This window comes from Erinaceus europaeus, chromosome 14 (assembly GCF_950295315.1).
Source record: "Erinaceus europaeus chromosome 14, mEriEur2.1, whole genome shotgun sequence".
NCBI lineage: Eukaryota > Metazoa > Chordata > Mammalia > Eulipotyphla > Erinaceidae > Erinaceus > Erinaceus europaeus.
The window spans coordinates 28,322,672-28,344,340 of record NC_080175.1 but is presented as its reverse complement, the minus strand read 5'-3'; the positions used below and the strand labels follow the sequence as shown (position 1 = coordinate 28,344,340).

The 21,669-nt window shown below is 48.9% G+C and overlaps 1 protein-coding gene across 1 annotated transcript in view; it reads left to right on the top strand.

Annotated features, from left to right (window-relative positions):
* PAX2 (paired box 2) overlaps window positions 1-21,669 on the top strand; it is a 95,482-nt gene that overhangs the window by 62,331 nt on the left and 11,482 nt on the right. Inside the window, 2 exon segments of the mRNA XM_060171485.1 lie at window positions 9,025-9,200; window positions 11,354-11,480. Coding sequence (XP_060027468.1) covers window positions 9,025-9,200; window positions 11,354-11,480 — 303 coding nt within the window.

Sequence of the window (21,669 nt, the reverse complement as noted above, 5' to 3'; positions counted from 1 at the left end):
TAAGTGACAAAAGTGGGATTTCAGTCCAGTAGCTGGTGTGCCCAGTCCAGCAGTTGGCTTCCCTCAAGGCACGTGGGTATAAATGTGTCCAATAAGATTAAGGTGAGGCAGGCCAGGCAGTCACCCCACTACCACCCCAGTGCCACCTTAGTGTAAGTGTGTTGACCAGTGAGTAGGGGCTTGGTCAAAGTGGCTGGTGGTTCACCAGGCCTGGGAAGAACTTGATCTTGCTCAGAGTCAAAACTCTGGGTCAAGTTTCCAAGGGCTTCTTTGAACTTTCCTCTTAAGTTTGGTTTGGTGGCTCCTAACCTGGGCTGACTCACAGTCCAAGTTTAAAGATGGGAAGCAGGGGTATATGTTGTCCTATCCCCTTGGACAAACTGTGTTCCCAGCAGCCCTCTCTCCAGCCTGACCTGGGAAGCCCCTTCACAGCCACTTTGCAATAGGGCTTTCCTCCTCTCTCCTCCTTTTCCTGTTCCTCCTGCCTGCCGTGCTCCCCCCTAATTTTCTCTTCCTCAGTTATTCTCTCCTTCCCTTTCCTTTTGCTCTTCCCCCATTTTTGGAAAGCAGCCCTATTCCTTAGCGCCCTACACCTCACTCCCAGTTCTCTGTGTCAGATGGGAGGGCCAGGTGGCAGACCAGACTACTAGGCCCACTGTGGCTGCCGCCTTGGGGGTGGGGCTGAGGCTGCACAGGCGGGCTGCCCTGAATGACAAGCGAGGATATTGATCGCATTCTGAACTCAGCCCAGCCGATAGAAGGTAATTAATGACTCCATTTGCCTCAGTATGGAGGAGAACAATTGAGTTGGAAACTGAAGCAACTGGCAGCTGGGGAGACTGGGGGGTGGCCTGGGGGTGAACCCCTAGGAAGGAGAAGATGGTATTCTAGAAACTAAGGTGGAGGAGGGGGGGCAGAGACAACCACTCAGAGTGGTGGGGAGTCCCCATCCTTGGTCCCCTAAGGCCTGTCACCTACTATCCCCACTTCCTCCACACTATCCTTTTTTCCTCTTGCGTCATCTGTTCAGGTCATTTTCTATCTGTGGATGAAGGAAGACTCACTATTTCCAAGATTGCTTTTTGTCAGCTGTGTGATCTTGCACATGTTGTTAACTCTATCTCAGTTTGTTTCCGCATCTGTAAAACTAAACTAATGGTCTCTGTTTTGCAAGTGTTCTATAAGGACTGGAGATAATAGGTGTAGTGTACCTCAAGCGTGCCGCATGCATAGTTAGTGCCCAATAAATGACAGTGGTGATGATGGTGAATTTGATGGAGTAGCTGGGGCCTTGGAGTCAGACATCCAAATTTAAATCCAGCCTTGCTTTTAAAAGTTGTATTATATTGAACAAATAAATCTCCCTCACTTCTGAAAACAAAACAAACAAACAACTAGTATGTAGCTCACAGAGTTGAATGAACATATTGTTTGCTTCTCCTACTGAAAGGTAGATGTTTGCATTTTGGAAATTAGGATATAGTTCTTTACTATGATTTAAGAGAATTACCCTCAAATACATAATTCTCACTTGTCAGACAGTCCCCCACCCACCCCACCTTGATTTTATAGACTCTGGTAAGCGTTGATGCTTTCTAATCAAAGAAATTATATTATTTTATTCTGTCCATTACCACCACCTCCACTTACCTTACAGCCAATGCAAAGGAATTTATTTTTTTTAATTTAATTAATTTATTTATTTTCCCTTTTGTTGCCCTTGTTTTTATTGTTGTTGTAGTTATTATTGTTGTCATCGTTGTTAGAGAGGACAGAGAGAAATGGAGAGAGGAGGGGAAGACAGAGAGGAGGAGAGAAAGATAGACACCTGCAGACTTGCTTCACCGCCTATGAAGCAACTCCCCTGCAGGGAGCTGGGGTCTTGAACCGGGATCCTTACACCGATCCTTGCACTTCGCACCATATGCATTTAACCAGCAGTGCTACCGCCCAGCTCCCGCAAAGGAATTTCTTTTATCCTTTGCAAGAGAATGCAGGTAGAATGTCAACACAAAAGAAGGACAGAACATTTCTGCTTTGTCCCTTGTTCCTAACCCTCACCCTTAAGACAGGCTGTTATCCTGGCCCCTGGGAGAGGATCCTAGCCTGGAGTCAGAGTCCAGGGATAGATGAGGAGTAGCCAAGCAAGGTGAAGAAGACCAGAGTTTAATTTTCTTTTTTTTTTATTATTTATTTACTTATTACTGGATAGAGACAGAAAGAAATTAAGGGGAGGAGATAAAGAGGAGAGAGACAGAGAGACACACCTGCAGCCCTGCTTCACCACTCACAAAGCTTTTCCCCTGCAGGTAGGAACCAGTGGCTTGAATCTGGGTCCTTGTTTACTGTAATGTGAGTGCTTAACCAGGTGTACCACAGCCTGGCCCCTATTTTCTTTTATAAAAACATATTTTTATTTACTTCGTGAACAGAGAGGGAAATTAAGAGGGAAGGGGAATATAGAGAAGTAGAGAGAGGGAGATGCCTGCAGCACTCCTTCAGCTGTTTGTGAGCCTTCCTTTACCCCCAAAGGTGGGCATCAGAAACTTGAACTTGAGTTCTTGCACACTGCTCAGCTGGGTGCACCACCACCCGACCCATTGCCTGGCCCCCAGTGCTTCCTGTTGGGGAGCAAATGATTCTAGAAGTAGCATGAGCTTATGGACAATATGGAACAATCAGATGAGAAGGAAATCATTTGCTTGTGGCCTATAACTCACTGCTAGTCCCCTGTTGCTAATTCTCATGGTCAAGGCAATCTTTGGCTTTACAGTTCTCTTTCCATGGGGAGGAGACTCCCAACAGGAGGCCAGGCTCACAGGGTGGCTGGTACTCTGTGCACTCTGACTGGGTCAGCACAGCTGTCTGCCCCCCCATCTCTGCCAGCCCTGCTACATGCATCACCTCCCTTCATGTCAGCAGCAGCGCATTCACCCTGAGCCTCACTCAGTTTCCTCACCAAAAAAGACTATGATTCCTGTTACTGGAGAGAGCCATGGGAAGGCAGCCCACGCTTTTTGTTTATTGCTAAACAAATCTGAAGTGGCCAGAGAAGACAATAAGAGCCCTTCTTCCCCACAAGAGAAAGAAATATGGAAAGTTTTAACTCTATTCTTTGTTTCATTTAGTTGATGTTTGAATCTCCTGCCTCATTCCAAAAGGGACCAGTGGGAGCTCACCCTTCTTGTGGGTGCTTGCCCTGAGGGGATGAGACATCTTGGATGGGCTAATACCTACTTGTGTGACCCTGGGTAGGTTGCTGTCCCTCCCTTACCTCACCACTTAACCAACTAGTTTTGCTTTCTATAAAATAAGGAATGTGACCCTGGGCTCCCCTAATCATGCTTGCCACAGTCTGAACTGAGGTGCCAGGCTCTGAGGGTAAACCTGTGTTCCCATCCTGACTGTTCTTTACCTGGGTTCAGATTAGCTACTTAGCCTCCCCGTGCCTCAGTTTCAGAGTTCATAGTGCTGTCATCCTCACAGGGGGCAGGAATGCTCTGTGGAAGGCTAGGCCATGGCATGAAACCAGCTCTCAGTACGCTGCCATTGATGGCCACTGGGCAGGGCAGCAGGATTAAGTGCTGTGGTGCTGAGTCCACTACGCACAGAAGTTGATGCCAACAGGTCCCTCCAGTGCTCTTTCTAACCTACCATAACCGCATCTTCCATTCTCAGTCTTAAAATGTAGCCCAAGAGTGGGAAAGAGTACTCAACTGATGCTCAATATTCCAAAAAGCCCAGGATTTGTGGCCACCAGACTCCAGCCCCCTCCTTGGAACCCTGACAAGGAGTTGATGGGTTATCCCACTAAGGTGAAGGCGAGAGCCTCCTCCCCTCAGCTATGAAAGTACTTTGCTGGAGCCAACTCTCACTATGGGCAGGCAGAATTTTATCCCAGCTATGCCCTCTGTGGCCACTGCCTTGGTATGGAAAGCCAGTGCACAGATGTTCTCTGGGCCCCCTACCCAAGCAACCTCTGTTACCTGCTTTGAGTGGCAGTTCTGAGGTTAACCGAGAACATGGTGTTCTCTGTCCCCAGGGTAAAGGAACCAGAGTAGACAGAGTGGTATTGCTAGGAGTGGAAGGGGCCCTCATGGACCAGGCTCAATGTTGTTAGAAAACATGAGAAAGTCGTAAGGGGTCCAAGTCTATTCAGGGGTCTGCTCTGGGTCTTCCCATTCATTATCCTCCTCCTTCCTAACTATCAGGGAACTAATGGTTTATAGTATAGCTGTTGACACGTAAGTACAATCTCTCATCTCCCATGATAGGTATCTGCAAAAAACTCTCTCCACCAACCTAGGTCCCTTTCCACCATAACACACCAGGATCCCAGAGCCACTTTACCTCATCCCTTTCCCTACTTCCCAGAGTCCTTTGCTATGGTACAATATACCACACCTAGTCGAAGTTTCACCTTGTATTTTTACCTTACTATTCTTGCTTCTGAAGTTCCGCCTATGAGTGAGATTATTTGGTATTGGTCCTTCTCTTTCTGCTTCATCTCGTTTAACATGTACCTTCAAGTCCTGTTCAAGATCTTCCCACTTGTCCTGACAGCTCAGGATGCAGAGGATTTGCATGACAGGGGGCTGGGAATTTGTGGGTGCCATGCCTGTTGGGTCAAATCCACAGACCTGCCATGGATCTGGTTTTGAACCCACTCAGGAGAAATTCATTCATTCATGCATCAAGCACAACCCTTTACTTAGCTCCGCCCCAGCTCTGGAGTTATAGAGTGACATCAAGTATGATCCTAACCCAAGAGTTGCTCACAGTCTGACTCCTTGGCACATAGGACAGATTATTTTTATTTATGTATGTATGTATGTATTTATTTATTTATTTATTTATTTCCCTTTTTGTTTCCTTGGTTGTTTTTATCGTTGTTGTGGTTATTATTATTGTTGTTGTTGTTGCCGGATAGGACAGAAAGAAATGGAGAGAGGAGGGAAAGACAGAGGGGAAGAGAAAGATAGACACCTGCAGACCTGCTTCACCACTTGTGAAGCAACTTCCCTGCAGGTGGGGAGCAGGGGGCTGGAACCAGGAACCTTGTGCTTTGCGCCATGTGCGCTTAACCCACTGCGTTACTGCCCGAACTCCATAAGGACAGATTATATTCAAGGGCATAGTTTGTTCTTCCGTGCTTTTTAAAAAAAAATATTTATTTATTCCCTTTTGTTGCCCTTGTTGTTTTATTGTTGTAGAAGAAGAAGTTATTATTATTGTTATTGACATCATCATTGTTGGATAGGACAAAGAGAAATGGAGAGAGGAGGAGAAGACAGAGGGGGAGAGAAGGATAGACACCTGCAGACCTGCTTCACCAACCTGTGAAGTGACTCCTCTGCAGGTGGGAAGCTGGGGACTCGAACCGGGATCCTTATGCCTGTCCTTGCACTTTGCGCCACGTGCACTTAGCCCGCTGACTCCCTCTTCTGTGCTTTCTAAAGTCGAGATCAAGACCTGTTTCTTTCTCCTTTCCTGTCTTATCCCAGCTCTGCCAGAGAGCACCTCCACATCTGAGCCTAACAGTGGTCTCAAAGTCCAGTACTACCCCTCTCTCCTGCAGTTGTCATCGCTGAGACTCTACCTTTGCAAAGTCCCACCCTGAGTGTTCTCTCTCTCTACCTCTCCCTACTCTTCATCTCTCTCTATCCCTCTCTCTTTCCCCCCTTACTCCCTCTCTCCCTACACAGGAATGTCCTTCTGAGTGGTTAGCACTGACAATTGCATTTTCTTTTCCTTTCCTATTGCCTTCTTTCCTTATTCTCTCTTTTTGCTCTCTCTTCCTTTTCATCACCCACTCCCAACCCATTAAACCCACGTCATCCTAGCCCTGGACTGTCCTCCTTAGCCAGATAGCCAGGCTCCAGGAAAGCAGAACCAGCTGGTTCTGTCCTGTGCCAATGCTCTCAGCCCAGCCAGTGAGGGCTTCAGAGACTCCCCCCTTCTTCCTCTCCCTCTTTCTGTTCTTCCTCTGCCTATGGGGTTCTTCTTTCCCTGAGCTCCTCCTCCTTGGACTTTCCACCCCAGGTTTCTTTCCACCCCCTTCCCTCACTCTTTCCAGTCATGCTCCTGATTCATTCCTCTCTTCCCTTCACTAGTTGGGCTCTTTGTATTGGGAGGGCTGCCTCTTTATCCCCTCCCCCCCAAAATGCCTCTGCCCTATCCCTGCCCTCTGCCACTCTCTCTGCCACCCCGTATCTTCTTTCTCCTTTGGAATGCCCCTACCCCAGCAGCCTCTCTTGAGGGTTCTCACCTGATTCACCACGCCACTTTGCTTTCCTGTTCTCTCTCCTCACTCCCTTCCTTTCCCCCCTTCCCTGCATCCCACTGCCACCTCTTCCAGGAGTGGCTTCTCTTCTTCCTCTTCTCTCCTCCCTCCATCGCTGCCTCTGTAACTCGTCTCATCACCTGGGTCTGAGTATACAAAAAATATATATAAATAAATAAAAAGGTCAGTGAGTGAAGGGAGCAGCAATAACCCCTAAAACAGTACTATCAGTGGAACATGATTGATCAATTGAATTCCATAGCGGCTGAAAAATGTGGGATTAAGTAGTGTATTATACGCACAATGAGTTGAGGCATGATGTTCATTTCAAGTTCATTTCGCCGGCCTCTGCCACCAGATCAGGCAATCAATAGGGGCAGCAGATATCATATATCACCTCTCTGCGGGCTGAGGAGAGAGCACCATAATCTCTCGCAAATTTAGAGTGACAGATTTGTCAAGATCTGAAGGGCCTCTGAATAAATGAAGGAAAAGAGACTCCTCCAGCCAGTGACCTGAGGACAAAGCTTCAGTTCAGCTCCTACTCTCTCTCTCTCTCTCCCTGTCTCTCTCTCTCTCTTTCACACACACACACACACACACACACACACACACACACACACTCACGGCCAAGCCACACACAAATGTAAACACACATCTACAGTTCATTTCACACATACAAGTACCCATACACCCCATGTGTGAGTCCATGATCACAGACCCTGCACACTTAACACCCTGGGACAAACCTGGTGGCATTATAATAATACATACAATGAAGCTCATCCATGCAGGAGGACCAACAAGAGAAAATGAGACACCAGGGGACATGCAGATCACTCCAAGGGGTGAAGTTAGGGTTCCCATACATCTCTGAAAGAAGAGGAGGCACAGGAGAAGCATGGGGACAGGCTCACACTCCCTAAACAATTGAACACACAACACACACACACACACACACACACACACACATCTTTTTAGAAAGGTTCTTCCCTGTTGCTTACACAGACACCTATTTTCTGGATCTGTGCACATACAGATGTATGTACATGAAGGCTACTCACACAAAAGGGACACATAGGCCACACCCCCATTCACTCCAGAAGGCACCAGCGCCCTCAGAGACAGAATCCCTACCCCCACAGAAGCTTTAAAAAAAAAAAAAGGTACAAGCACCAAGCAGTGTATTAAAAGAAACACAGGGATGGCATCAAGGCTGCCTGTATGTCTGTTTGTCCACCTCACACTCGACCCTGGGCTTGCTTTTCCTCCCCCCGCCCCACATTTTCTTTGCTTTCTCATCCTTGCCAGCAGAGAGTGGCAGGGAGATGGGGTTCCCCCTTAGAAAGCAGAGCTCTATGGAGGCAGCCAGCAAGGGAGGCTGGCTGCAGGTTGAGGTTAATCAATATGTAATATTTTCTATGGTCTCCCGAATGATACTGTATGGTGTTACTGTATATAATGCAATATTGATTATATCATATTGTATAATCACCTATAAACTGATATATATAACAGTCCCAGAGGAACACCCTGGGGCCTGTAGCTTGGGCTGGCTCACCAGCCTCAGGCTAAAGAAGCCAAGAAGTGACCTCCTATGATTTGGTGGGGACAGGAAACTCCGCTTTTGGGGGCTTCGGGTAGATACATAATGGTTATGCAAATAGACTCTCATGCCTGAGGCTCCAGGAAACCCTGATTTGAGCCAGGAGAGTTTCAGAGTAGGGTCTATGGAGAGGTCTATGGAGGGGTGACAGAGCAGGTGCCTGTACACGTTGGGTTCTGAAAACTCCAATCGACCCAACACAGGAGGACAGAAAGTGGGATGAGGGGTAAGGACAGGGTTAGGGAGGGGGGCAGGGAAGGCCTGAGTGGGGCAGAACGAGGATGGGATTGGACTGCAGCCCCAGGATGAGGGACTCGTGTGACATCACTGTGGTTTTTCTTTTGTGGATTGAATCCTCCTCACCTCCACCCCCACAGGAGGAATTGGGTGACCAAGGAGCCAGTATCTGATGAGTCCTGCCTAGAGCTCAGGTCAGGGACAGGCTAAGAAAAGTGGTCACAGCACAAGGGCATCCACAATGGCCCCATATGCAGACTCTGCCCAGGTCACTTCTTTCCGATGCCTGTGCTACCTGCTGTCCTCCTGCTCAGGTCTCAGTTGTGGTCTGGTGCAAGCATAGCTCCTCAGTTAGCCTTTCAGAGTCCCTCCTCCCTGGGTGGTGAAGTTAATTACTTCACCCAGTCTCCAAGTTATACTCAGCCTCGGAGATTTGATGATTTTCCACCCCTGGAGTCACTGGAACTGAAATTCATCTCTGAACCAAGTTCAATTCTCCACAGGCTCAGTAATGCCCCTCTGAGACACCCAACACCTCCACCAGGATGACCTGGCTGGGGGACAGAGGAGTGCTGGCTAGACATCCCTGGGGAGGTGGCTCTGGAGCACCTCTGCCTCTGCTCCATCTTTCTTGCTCCTCAGTCAGCCTGTCTCCATGCCCCACACTGGCTACTTCCTCTTCTCTTCCCCAGGTCTCACAGAGACCTGGCTTCCTCAGTTAGACACCCGAGTCATGGCCAGTGCCTGGCAGCTGCTCTTGCCTAGAAGCCAGGAATAAGGAGCCTCAGTAGGGGTGTAAAGTCTTGGGGGGGCAAGCCAGGTGCTCCCTCTTTGCCTATTTCTCATCCATGCATTTGCTGGCCTGCTCTGATGCCACAAGTGTCCCTGTGTTCTCTAGATGTATCTGAGGGCTCAGTCCCCAACGGAGACTCCCAGAGTGGTGTGGATAGCTTGCGGAAGCACTTGCGAGCTGACACCTTTACCCAGCAGCAGCTGGAAGCTTTGGACCGGGTCTTTGAGCGTCCATCCTACCCCGATGTCTTCCAGGCCTCTGAGCACATCAAGTCAGAGCAGGTGAGGAAGGGGTTTCTAAGGGTGGAAATGGAGAGGAGCTGGGTGGCACTCAGGCCTCTGCAGAACACAGACACGGATCTGCTGTGTGCTTACCCAGCAGTGAATATGTCTCATGTGTGCACACTGTGTGTGTGTGTGTGAGAGTGTGTGTAGGTGCTAGTGACATGCTCACACAGGGACAATACAGTAGAGTTAAAAAAAATATGACTTTAGGACACACAGTGGTTAGAAATGTGTTCCACATGCAGGTATGGCATTAGGTCAGCCTTCTTCCCCTTCAAGGCCTCAGTTTCCCTTTCTATATAAAGAAGAAGGGTTTGGATGTCTGGTCCAGCAGGTCCTTCCAGCCCTGCTTTCACCTTAGAGTTCCAGGGAACACCCCTTGCTTTACCAGTCCTAGGATCCTGTGCAAAGTCGTGTGAGTTGTAGCCCCTCTTGCCTGGTGGCAGAAGAAGAGCTCACCTGTGCCAGCCTCCTGCCCTCACCCAATCCAGCTTTCCAGGGGACTCCAGGCAAGCTGACAACCAACCCCTCAGACCCTAGACATCTTATAGATGCAGAATAGGTCAAAACATGTGACATGGAGCATAACCCATGACAACCATCAAAATACGCAACCCCAAAACCCACCTCTGAGCTTGTCGCATTTGTCTAGGTGTACTTTTTTTGTACACTGTCACACCTACCAGTGATCCCCCAATCCTACAGGGCTCATGCCTCAGCACCACCCACCAGACCACCAGCCTAGCCCACACCAGTGCCTGCCTCCACCCACACAGCTGTAAAGCCCCCTCTGCACACGCTCAGTCTCCCATTGTTCCCACACTCGCACTCGATGCCAGGACCAAGACCACACAGCACAACGCAGCCTACCAAGCACATACACCGTACACACATGCACACGCGCATGCACATGCACACACACACCAGCGCAGCCCCACGGGCTCCATGCAACACAGCTCCACACTAGGACTCCACCAGCTCCCAGCCACTCGCTTTCCTCCCCACCTGTCCTTTTATCCCACAAGCTGTTTGTCTTCATAAAACAAAAATCAAAAGTCTTTTTAAGGTGTCCTGAGCCATAAACCAACAAAGGAGGAGCCGGCCGAGGCGGGCGGCTTGGTGCACCCTCCCCAAGTCCCTGGCTGTATTACAATGAATAACCTTTATTTACTTTCATTAGACTATTAAACACCAGCACAGTCATTTTTCCCCCTGAAACTCGGAGCAGGGCCCATAAAGCAAATCCGAAGCCTAATTGAGTTCATTTTAATTTCTCTCCGATCACAGCGAATTACTCTGGTGATAAATCAGGGGGCAGCTTCACCCCCAGTAGAAGGCCTAATTTGCAGCTAATTACAAAACTGATTTCTACAGGAAGATCAATACGAGAAGGAATTGGAAATGACGAGGCAATCCCGTCCAGCCAGGCCCGGGAGGGGGCCCATGGGGGGGGTCAGGAAGCGGAAGGGAAAAAAACAGACCCGAAAGAGCAGAAAATCAGTTTTAATTTAACGTAATATTAATCAGAGCAACTTTTCCTGCTTTGTGCAGGTTCCTGGCCTGCCCGGCACTGGGGTCTGGCTCAGTGGTGGCTGCAATAAAAAGGCAATTACCCGAGGGTTTCGGGCAGGACACCCTTTCAGAGTCAATGACTGGCCCCCTCCCACCCTTCTGTTAGCCATGTGGATTCTCCCCCTCCCCAATTTCATACCCCAGTGCACAGGCAGAGAGCAAGGAGCCCGTGGGGCCGTCTTTGTTTGTTTGTTTCAAAAAAGGGGAGCAGGACCTGCTCAGCAGGCCTGTCAGTGCCAGGCTGGAGGCCCCACAGCCTCTTCCCCCAGCTACTGCCTCTGCCACCATGTCATGGTACAGCCCGTATCCCCATGGCTCCTCACCCCAGGGAGACCTCCAAACACCCCTTGCCTCTCAGAAGGGGAACCCCACTTAAGCAGAGCTGTTGCAGAAATGGCAAGGGTGCAGAATGAATCACCCCAGCTTCACAAAGTCAAGCCTCGCCCCCCACCTCCACCCCGCCTGCCTCTGGCTGGCCACCTCCTTCCACCCCATCTGGGAGGGCTCCCCTGTTCCTCCTCTCCATCTGCACACAGAGCGCATCAATAGAGAGCTGTCGCTTTTCTCTCTTCTCCCAGGGGAACGAGTACTCCCTCCCAGCCCTGACCCCTGGGCTTGATGAAGTCAAGTCGAGTCTATCTGCATCCGCCAACCCTGAGCTGGGCAGCAACGTGTCAGGCACGCAGACATACCCTGTGGTGACCGGTAAGGGAGCATCCAGGAGGGTGGGGCCACTGCTTTCAGTGGGGCTTCCTCGGCCCCTGCCAGCTGGGGCCCAGTGTGACAAGTGGCGTCTCAAAAACCAGGGTTCTTCCTGAACAGATGTTTCAATGTGGGGAGAAAAAATTGTCAGCAGCATCTCTGTGGGTTGCAGCCTGGAGAGATGGGAGCCAGGAGAGCTACTGCTGGTTCTTTTTGCCACTCCCATCCCTGCCATTTTTCTTACCTTCACCAAGGTACCCAGAATTACAAGCCTCTTGCTGGTACATGTGCAGGAGAATGTGAAGGGCAAATAGGCCAGGTTGGCGAGGATGGAGCACAAGTCCCCAGGGTCCAGGACTGGGCTGGAGGGTTTCTCTCTTCTCTCTCTGGGAAACCGGGATGGCTGTAGTTTGGGGCTTCAGGGCATGGCATCAGCTCTGTGGTTATTGACAAGTCCAATTATTTCAGTCCTTCTACTTCCCAGAGAAACCACTGAGAGCAAGGCTCAAGTTCAAGGCCAGGCAAGGTTGGGCCTGTCCATAGCCAATGCAGTAGGAGAGGCATACATGCTGCTGCTCCTGTGGTTAAGGAGCAGCTAGAGGGACAGAAGGCCAAGGTGTGGCTTGGGGAAAGGTCAGGCCGCTGGAGCTCTGGGCAGTAGAGCTGCAGGCTATGGCAGGTGCCTGGCACTGCAGAAGGGTTTCCAGGCCAGGAAAGTGCCCAAGTGGGAAAGACACACATTGAGGTGTTATTAAAATTCACCTAATTATTCTGGAGACACTAAAGCCAATGTGCCGTTTGTTCCTTGGGAGACGGAATGATTGAGAAGGGTCTCAGTGGGGATTGGGAGACACTGAGGCGTTACCTGCCAAGCGAGGCGAGTGGAGGCGGCCTGGGGACCTGGCAGCAGGCTGCCAGCATCCAGCACTACCGTTGTGGCAAAGATAGGGAGCAGGCACACACACACACACACACACACACACACACACACACACACACACACACACACCTGTCATCATTCTGACATGGAACTGATCTGGATGTTGCTCAGGTCTGAGATGGGATGCAAGGAACCACCTAGATTCCACTTGAAGGTGATCCCTGTTGTTAATTAGTTCTCTCAGCTTCTCCTTAAAGAGATGTCCTGCTTCCAGACTTTGGCTAGTTGATCAGAAGTTCAGTTCTAGAAGTGTTGTAGAACTGGGCAAGACTTTGGAGACGAACAAACTTAGCTAAGTTAGCTGGATCGGGACATGATCCGATATCAACTGGCCAATAGCACAAACCATCCTTAGTTGAACCCAGAAGCTCTCTCTGACCTGTAGGGTAATCTCTTCCAAGGAAGGGAGGGCCCAGCCCAGGACACCTCCTCCTGGTCTGCTGAGAGTTGCAATGGTCACTTCCTAAAGGTGGCTCACCCCAGGCAGAACACAGGAGAGTTTTCTCTAACTCCAGTTGGGCTTTGCTATGCCCAGGGTCACCACCATCCAGAAGGCTGGGGCCTCCCAGGGTGGAGTGATGGCTTTTCAGGCTTTGCTTCCTACAGCCAGAGAAGTTGGGCTGGTGCAGCACAGTGCCTCCACCTTGAGTCTCCCCCTCCTGCCTCCCCCCTATGGCCCTGGAACAGTCCCAGCTCAGCCTGGGAACATCTCCGGCTGATCCATCTGGATCCAAGTGTGAGAAAAGTTCATTTCAGACCCAGCTTGACATTCCCAGGTGGCAAGTTAGCACTAACATCTCAATCTGTATGCGACATTTCAATCAAGCGAGGAGTAACAAAAGCAGAACCATTAACATTCGGAGCTGTTCACCAGTGGTAATGACGGGGAAACTCGCTCAGAAACTGGAAATTACCAAAAAAGAGAGAGGAAAGTGTGTGGTGGGGTGGGGGAGGGGCAGGGGGCAGGGAATGCTTTTCTTTTCCTCTTAGGCCAAGACCCAATGTTGGGATTAATGGCGCCATTACTCCAGAAAGGGCTTCAGATTATGCTCATTCTTAAAATGTTTTCTTGTTGGCAATTAAACGGCTGCAGTTATTGATCATTGTTGATTTTATGTCCTCCAAATTTGCATAATCTATTAAAGATGAATGATTCATGATGTGTTGATTATGGGGGACAAGGAGAAGTTGCTAGAGGTGCTATCAAGGCGAGGAATGGGGCAATGCCTGGAGGTTTCACCAGCTAGCCTGGAGTGGGTCCCGGATGCTGGCCTTTTGGTCTGTGGGTGGCTGTGAGCCATTCTACAGGAAGAGTGCATATGATAAGAGATGGACTTTGGGAAAGTTCTAGAAAGGTGGAATGTGTGAAAACCAGGCTCCAAGCATGGCCAGATTAGGGAGAGGCTGTTGGTATATTTCTAGAAAGCTCCTGCTAAGATTCTTTTTAAATGCTTGCTTTGCAGAGGCCAGGCAGTAGTGCAATGGGGGCACAAAGTGCAAGGACTGGGGTAAGGACTCCAGTTCGAACTCCTGGCTCCCCACCTGCAGGGAGGTCGCTTTGCAAGTAGTGAAGCAGGTCTGCAGGTGTTTGTCTTTCTCTCTCCCTCTCTGTCTTCCCCTCCTCTCTCAATTTCTCTCTGTCCTATCCAACAACAACAGCACTAGCAACAATAACAACAAGGGCAACAAAAATGGGAAAAAAATGACCTTCAGGAGCAGTGGGTTCTTAGTGTAGGCACCAAGCCCCAGCGACAACCCTGGAGGCAAAACAAAACAAAGCTTGCTTTGCAAGGGAATATGAAGGAGGTTAGGTGAAGGAAGAAAAGGGGAGGTGACTGTGGCCAGGGATGTGTTTGCAGTAGGTTCCCCTGTGCCCATGCCCCCAACATACTGTCTGGTTGCACTCTCCCAAGGTGTACAAGAACTCCACTTCAGTCCCTGTATCTCTGACACCCAGATCACCACTTTCCCAGGCCACAGGTAGCAGAAATGAGTCCTGAAGATTTGAGCCCACAAACAGACTGCCCCCAACCTGTAAGCCAACCTTATTGATATTCTTGCCACCTCCTGGCACTGGAGACTGATTTCAAACTTCACCAGCCACTTGATGCAGCTGTTCCACAAGGTCAGGACTGAGAGGCGAGAGGAGCCTGGGCTATTGTGTAGAGAGAAGGGGACCCAGTGGGCCAGGACACAGCTAATCACATTGCAAGGAAGGCTGGCCACCAGAGGCTGGGGTGTTCAGCCCAGTGGTCTCCCTTCCCCACCTTCCACTGAAGAACTGGGAGAAGGAGACTGATTTTTTTCTGGGTGGTGTTTGCAAGTTCTGCAGAGATTTTAATTTCACTGCATCACAACTCAGCAAGCTGCCAAGTCAAGCTGGTTATTTAAATTTATCACCCACTTTCCCTTCCGCCACTGGGCTGCTCTAGCTCAATGGCACCTCTTCTCTCCAGCCCACTGCTCTAGGCTGCTGGTCTGGAACAGAGCCGAGTCTCTCTTAAGTGATAAGGAAAAGGGGATTGGCTGAATGAGAGAGTAGGTCAGGACTCTTGGGCCTCAGGCTTCCACCAGTACCTTTTGTCACCTCTCACCCTTCCAGAGGAGCCCACAAGGCTTCCATTGGCCACTCAGGACCTACCTCTTCAGTGAGGATACTACTTCCAGCTTCCTCTTCACCCTCCTCTTCTTCTCACCCTGGCCTTCCTGTGCCTGGCTGGGTCTGAGGGGCGAGCATGGGGTGGGGGGCAGGCAGTGATACTGATCTTGGAGGATTAAATGACTCCAAACAGCTCTATGGTGCTGCCTCTGCACATTTAGAGGGTCCCTGCATGGAGAGTCCAGCCTGAAGGGGAGAGCAGGTTTCCTGCCTGGGGCCCCTAGGCAGCCAGATGGTGCTGCAGGAAGTCTAGGCTGGCAGCAGCTTCCCAGACCCACTCTGGAAATTGAGGTGTGCACTTCTCCTGACATATCAGGGGGAGAGCTCTGTGCAAGTGTAGCTGCTCGTTTTAGGTCTAGAGAGAGAATGGAGGGGTGAAATGCTGGTCCAGAAACAAGGCAGGCTATGCTTATTAAACACAGGCAGAGAAAACATATCAGGGAGAGTTCAAATGTGCAGCTAAACCTTACTCTCTGAAGCCAAAAATAGATCAGTGTGACAGCGACCACTGGTGTGATGGAAGTGGATCATCTTGGGACAGGTTTCCACTCACACAACTTCAGGCCCAAAAGAAGGAACAAATGGGAACTGAATATGTTTCTGCCTAGAGCCAGGAACAGAGCTGGACAATGCTGTCCAGAAACAGAATCACAAGCCCTTCCCATGATTCAGGGAAGCAAGTGAGTTGGGGGGGAAATGTCTTCATGAGAAATGGGGACCATGAACCTGACCATGGTTCACAGTCCAAATTTATACCATGACTATGTGGCAGAAACCCCCAGCCAGAAACTTACATAAAAATATGTCCAGGTTGCACCAAAGTAAAGGACTCTGGGGAGGGCAGGAGGGAGCTTTCAGGTCCCAGCGCATGATGGTAATTGAGGACCTAGGCTGGGGTGAGAGTGTTTTGTAGAAAATTGAGAAATTTTGGGAGTCAGATGGTAGCACAGTGGGTTAAGCGCAGGTGGCACAAAGCACAAGGACCGGCGGAAGGATCCTGGTTCGAGCCCCCGGCTCCCCACCTGCAGGGGAGTCACTTCACAGGCAGTGAAGCAGGTCTGCAGGTGTCTATCTTTCTCTCTCCCTCTCTGTCTTCCTCTCCTCTCTCCATTTCTCTCTGTCCTATCCAACAATGACAACAACAATAACAACAACAACAATAATAACTACAACAATGAGGGCAACAAAAGGGAATAAATAAATATTTTTAAAAGAAAATTGAGAAAATTTACATATGTATCAACAACTGTATTTACTATTAATCCCCCAGTAAAAAAGAAACTAAAAAATATGCCCACTCAGAAACCCAGCAGGAATGACCCAATCTTCTCTGTAGAGAAACCCCACAAACCAGGGCACATGGGAACCCCACAGGAAATAGCCACTATAGAGAAGTACACACTGATATACAGACAACATTAAACTCTCATAAGAGAGAGTTAGCAGGAACAATAATAGGAGAGGTAACACCCCCAAGAATTGTAATAACAAATCAATACAAAAGCTACTATAAAATAAGTATGTTTACTATTCTTTTAAAATATATTTTATTTATTTAATCATAGTGAGAGAGAGAGAGAGGTATAGAGAAAAAGATACAGAAAGACCACAGCACAATTCAGCTCTAGGTTATGGTGGTGTTTGGGACTGAACCTGGGACCTTGGAGTCCTCAGGCATGACAAATATATATATGACTACCATATATCTCCTCATGCCCCAGCATATTTAAAAAAGATTTTATTATTTATTCATGAAGATTGAAAGAGAGAGAGAGAGAGAGAGAAAGAACCAGATATCACTCTGGTACATGTGCTGCCGAGGATTGAACTCTGGACTTCATGCTTGAGAATCCAGTGCTTTATCTATACTGTGCCACCTCATGGAAAACATGCCCCAGCATATTTAATAGTCTTAAAAAATATTAAAAGTACGGCGGGGCAGATAGCATGATGGTTATGCAAACAGACTCTCATGCCTGAGGCTCCAAGTCCCAGGTTCAATCCCCCGCACCACCATAAGCCAAAGCTGAGTAATGTTCTGGTGTTTCTCTCTCTTTCTCTCTGCATCTCTCTGAAATATAAAATAAAATAAATATTAAAAGTATCATTATTTATTTATTTATTTTTAAGATTTATTATCAGAAAGAAAATGAGAGAGGAGAGAGAGAGACCAAAGCCCTGCTCAGTTCTGGTCTATGGTTATGCTGGGGATTAAGTTTGTGGCCCCTGGGGCCTCAGGCATTAAAGTTGGTGCTCTTAAGAGATTGAGCTATTTCTTCTGCCCTAGAAGAATCAGTTTTATTTTCCCAGATCTAGATCCCACATTCCCTTCCCCACCACTGCTTAGCAAATCTGCAGCTAATAGAAATTTAAAAAAAAAAAAGGGAGTCGGGCTGTAGCGCAGTGGGTTAAGCGCAGGTGGCGCAAAGCACAAGGACCAGCATAAGGATCCCGGTTCGAACCCCGGCTCCCCACCTGCAGGGAAGTTGCTTCACGGGTGGTGAAGCAGGTCTGCAGGTGTCTATCTTTCTCTCCTCCTCGCTGTCTTCCCCTCCTCTCTCCATTTCTCTCTGTTCTATCCAACAACGACAACAATCATAATAACTACAACAATAAAACAACAAGGGCAACAAAAGGGAATAAATAAATAAATAAATAAATAAATTTTTTAAAAAAGTGAAAAGTAAAAGAATGAAGACTATACTTGTAGTTTCTTGCTTTGGACTTCAGGAACTATTGTAAGAGCTGAGCCTTAGATATCCCTAAAATTAGTACTGTCCCCTGCTTATCCCAGCCCCCTAGATTGCTGAGTCTCAGCCCAGACTCCTCTTTTCACAGAATCTCCCTTTTTCAGAAAGATATCCAAACATTGAGCGATAAGCACAGTAGAAGAAAAAAAAAAAGATCTGTTCAAAACCAAGAAAAGTTTTTACTTTACTTACCCTGGCAGAGATTGTGGAAGCTGAGGGCTGGGGAGCAGCAGGTAAGGTTTTAGTCAAGAATTTGGGAGAAATTTCTATGAATGCCTAGAGACTGTAGCTCAGGAGAGATCTACAACTGAGAGCCAGGAGTTGCAGTTGCTGCCCAGAGGGAGAGGAGCAAAGGATGATGGTCTCCTGGAAGCTGACCAATTTAGGCTAAAGTCCGGGAGGTCAGGCAGGCAAAGTTCAAAGTTGAAAAGCAGAGGCTGGCCTCAAGAGTTCTGAAGATCTGGGAATGAAGTGTGTCCTCAACTTCTGAGAAAGGGTTGAGAATTGCTAGAAACTCAACTCCTCACCCATCTGAGCTGACCAGCAAAGTGGCCTTTTAGCCTCTAGAAGTGTGGACCTAAGAGCCTGGAGACCTCCAGGAACTACCTCTTTTCCTGTGGTTAACATCCCCTCCCCCATCCCCCAAGCAACCACATTCCCCTCCATAAAGTGAACAGCTTAGCCCTTGGCAAGTCCCTCTGGGAGACAAGGGGGGCAATAAAGGTTGAGAACTATTTTTGAAGGAGGATGAGACTTGTCCTTCAGCTCAAAGCCCCTGATTAGCTAGAAGAATTTAGGGCACAGTCATCCCACCCAGTTCCTCTCCAACCTTGAAAGGAGATCCCTTAACTGTGGGGGAGTGAACCAAGTGAGAAGGTGACTCTTTAGCACCCACAGACCCCAGATTTCTCCTTTAGACTAAGAAGGCCTAAGGGAAAGTGACTGCCTCCTCTAAAACCCTCTCTCTCTCTCTCTCTCTCTCTCTCTCACACACACACACACACACACACACACACACACACACACACGCACACACACGCCCCACACCACCACCACTAACCACATCTCCAATAGACAGTCAGCCCCCCAGACCTCAACCCTGATTTAATTATGGGGGCATTTCCATAGCAATGAGACAGTGACAAATAATGTGGGGGCCTGGGCCTGCAATTTAGGGAGTCACTGGATCAGAGCTATTTCCCTTCCTCCTTTATTTATTCCACCTCTTGAGGTGGGGCACTCATCCATTCTAGGCTGGGAAAAGACAGATCAAGATGAGCAGAATTGAAATCAGTGGCAACCTAATCTCCAATCCCAGTGCCATATCTGTGTCTGTACCTACCATCCCAGCAGTGATAGGCAGTCCTCCCCTGCAGGGACTGATATTGGAGAGAGGAGGAGAGTTGTGAGAAGGCAAAGGTAAAAGAGTTCTGGGGGAAGGGGGGCTGGGCAGTAGCACAGCAGGTTAAGCAAAGTGCAAGGACTGGCTCAAGGATCCTAGTTCAAGCCCCCAGCTCCCCATCTGCAGGGGGGTCGCTTCATAAGTGGTGAAGCAGGTCTGCACTTGACTATCTTCCTCTCCTCCCATTTGTTTTCCCCTTCTCTTTCAATTTCTCTCTGTTCTATCCAACAACAACAACAGCTATAAGAATAATAACAACTACAACTACAACAAGGGCAACAAAATGGAAAAAAATGGACTCCAGGAGGAGTGGATTCATAGTGCAGGCACCGAGCCCCAGTGATAGCCATGGAGGCAAAGACATAGCACTTTAGTTTTCCAAACTGAGCTCGGATTTGGCTCTATCATTATGGCCTGTCTTCTTGATTCCTCCATTCATGAACTCCAGGCCCCAAGCACACCAAATGGATTATTCCTCCACAAAATGGCTTCACTAATGCATTTAAAGATCAGAAACAGGCCAGCTTGACTCTGAATCAAAATTCTTTTCTAGAAATTTTTTTTATCTGCATATAGTAGCAGAACCTGGGCTATAAAGAGCTGCCAGATAGACAGCTCTGGACACTGCTTTCAAGATTAGCCAGGGTGGAGACAAGCTTGCAGCCTCTGTTGATAGATGTTTAGGGATGGTTGGGGTGTTACAAAGGAGAGTTCCCCAAGAGGGGATGGCCCAGTATTAAGCCTGGATCCTCCATTATTTAGCATTTTCTAAGAGGAAATGATTAAGTCAAGAGTCAGTTGGCATGGGTCGGGCAGTAGTGCAGTGGGGTAAGCACACATAGCACAAAGCGTAAGGACCGGCATAAGGATCCTGGTTCAAGCCCCTGGCTCCCCACCTGCAGTGGGGTCACTTCACAAGCAGTGAAGCAGGTCTGCAGGTGTCTATCTCCCCCTCCCTGTCTTCCCCGCCTTTCTCCATTTCTCTCTGTCCTGTTCAACAACAATGACATCAATAACAACAATAATAATACCACACCAATAAAACAAGGGCAACAAAAGGGAAAAAAGTAGCCTCCAGGAGCAGTGGATTCATGGTGCAGGCACTGAGCCCCAGCAATAACCCTGGAGGCAAAAAAAAAAATGTCAGTTGGCCTAGCCTTTCCTGAATGAGCCGGTAATTCTAAATAGTGGTGTGCCTGTGAATTTTATAAGAAAGCATTGGGACCAAAGAGTCAGAAATGTTCCAGTGGCATCAGAGCCACCAAGATGAACCCTGAAAGCCTATTTACCCTCTTTCCTCACCCCCAAGATGACAAGAAGACCTCCACTTCCTCCCCAAGATCACCGGATCCTCCCCCACTCTTAAGTATAGCTTCAGGATAAGGAAGCCAGCACTTTTTCAACCCTGAGCTTTGAGAGGCCAGACCTGCCACTATTGTTACCTCTGCAAGAGCTTTGTGGGCCTTCAACCTAGAATCCCCCCCTCTCCTCTTCGGTGGGGCTGGCAGGCAGGGAGCTGGGCTGCTCAGAGAGAAGCCTAATGCTCTGGCAGCTTAAGTGGCCGTTTTCCTTGGGATTAGGGTTTCACTTACACAGAGCATCTGAAAAAACTGCTGTGCTTTCGGAAGGATTAGAGCTGACAATTTAGTGCTCTCAGAGAACAAAATAAAGCCAGAGAGGAACTGGGAGTCGTGGAGTATCTAGATGCAGTGCAAACAGGCTTAACCTCTGCCCACCCAGCACGAGGGGCTGGTTCACTCCAGCCTCCCCAGCCTCCAGCACCTGCACCTACCCAGCTCCAGCCTTCATTGGAGACTTGCTAATGGAGCCAGAGAAGGCACCTGGTGAAGTGAAAGGAGGAAAGGGCCATGGATGTTACCCCTTCTTGCTCCACCTAGGCTTCCTCTTCCAGAAAGAGTGGGGCTACACCATTAGGCAGGCTCCGTTGCAGCCTTCCAAGATGGGATTCTCCCCAGCACTTTCTAGCCTGATCTCAAGGTCCTAAGCCCGCAGCGCCTTCCCTGATAACCAGCTCCTAGCCCATGGCAGGGCAAAAGCTATATGCTGGGAGGTAGGGTGGGAGTGGGCTGACTGGCTGTGCCTAACTGGTTGGCTGTTGAGATGCAGACATCATTGAGCCCCCAGATTTGCACCACATCCCTGTCTAGGACACATCAGGGATTAAAGGTCCAGCTGTCAATGGGAGCTGGATCAGTTAGGAGAGTAGCCACCTTGAGCTGCAGACACAGCCCCCTCTGCTGGACCAGAGATCAGGCAAACCACAGGTAGACTTGTGGAGCCAAGACAGAGCCTAGCCTGGGGACCCTGCCCTAACCTCAGAAGCAAAATCTTCGGGAGAATTTGGAAACCTGGGAAATAAGGAACAAGAAGAAATACACTAAATATTAATCTTTGGAGATTTAAACATCATGCCTGAGGGT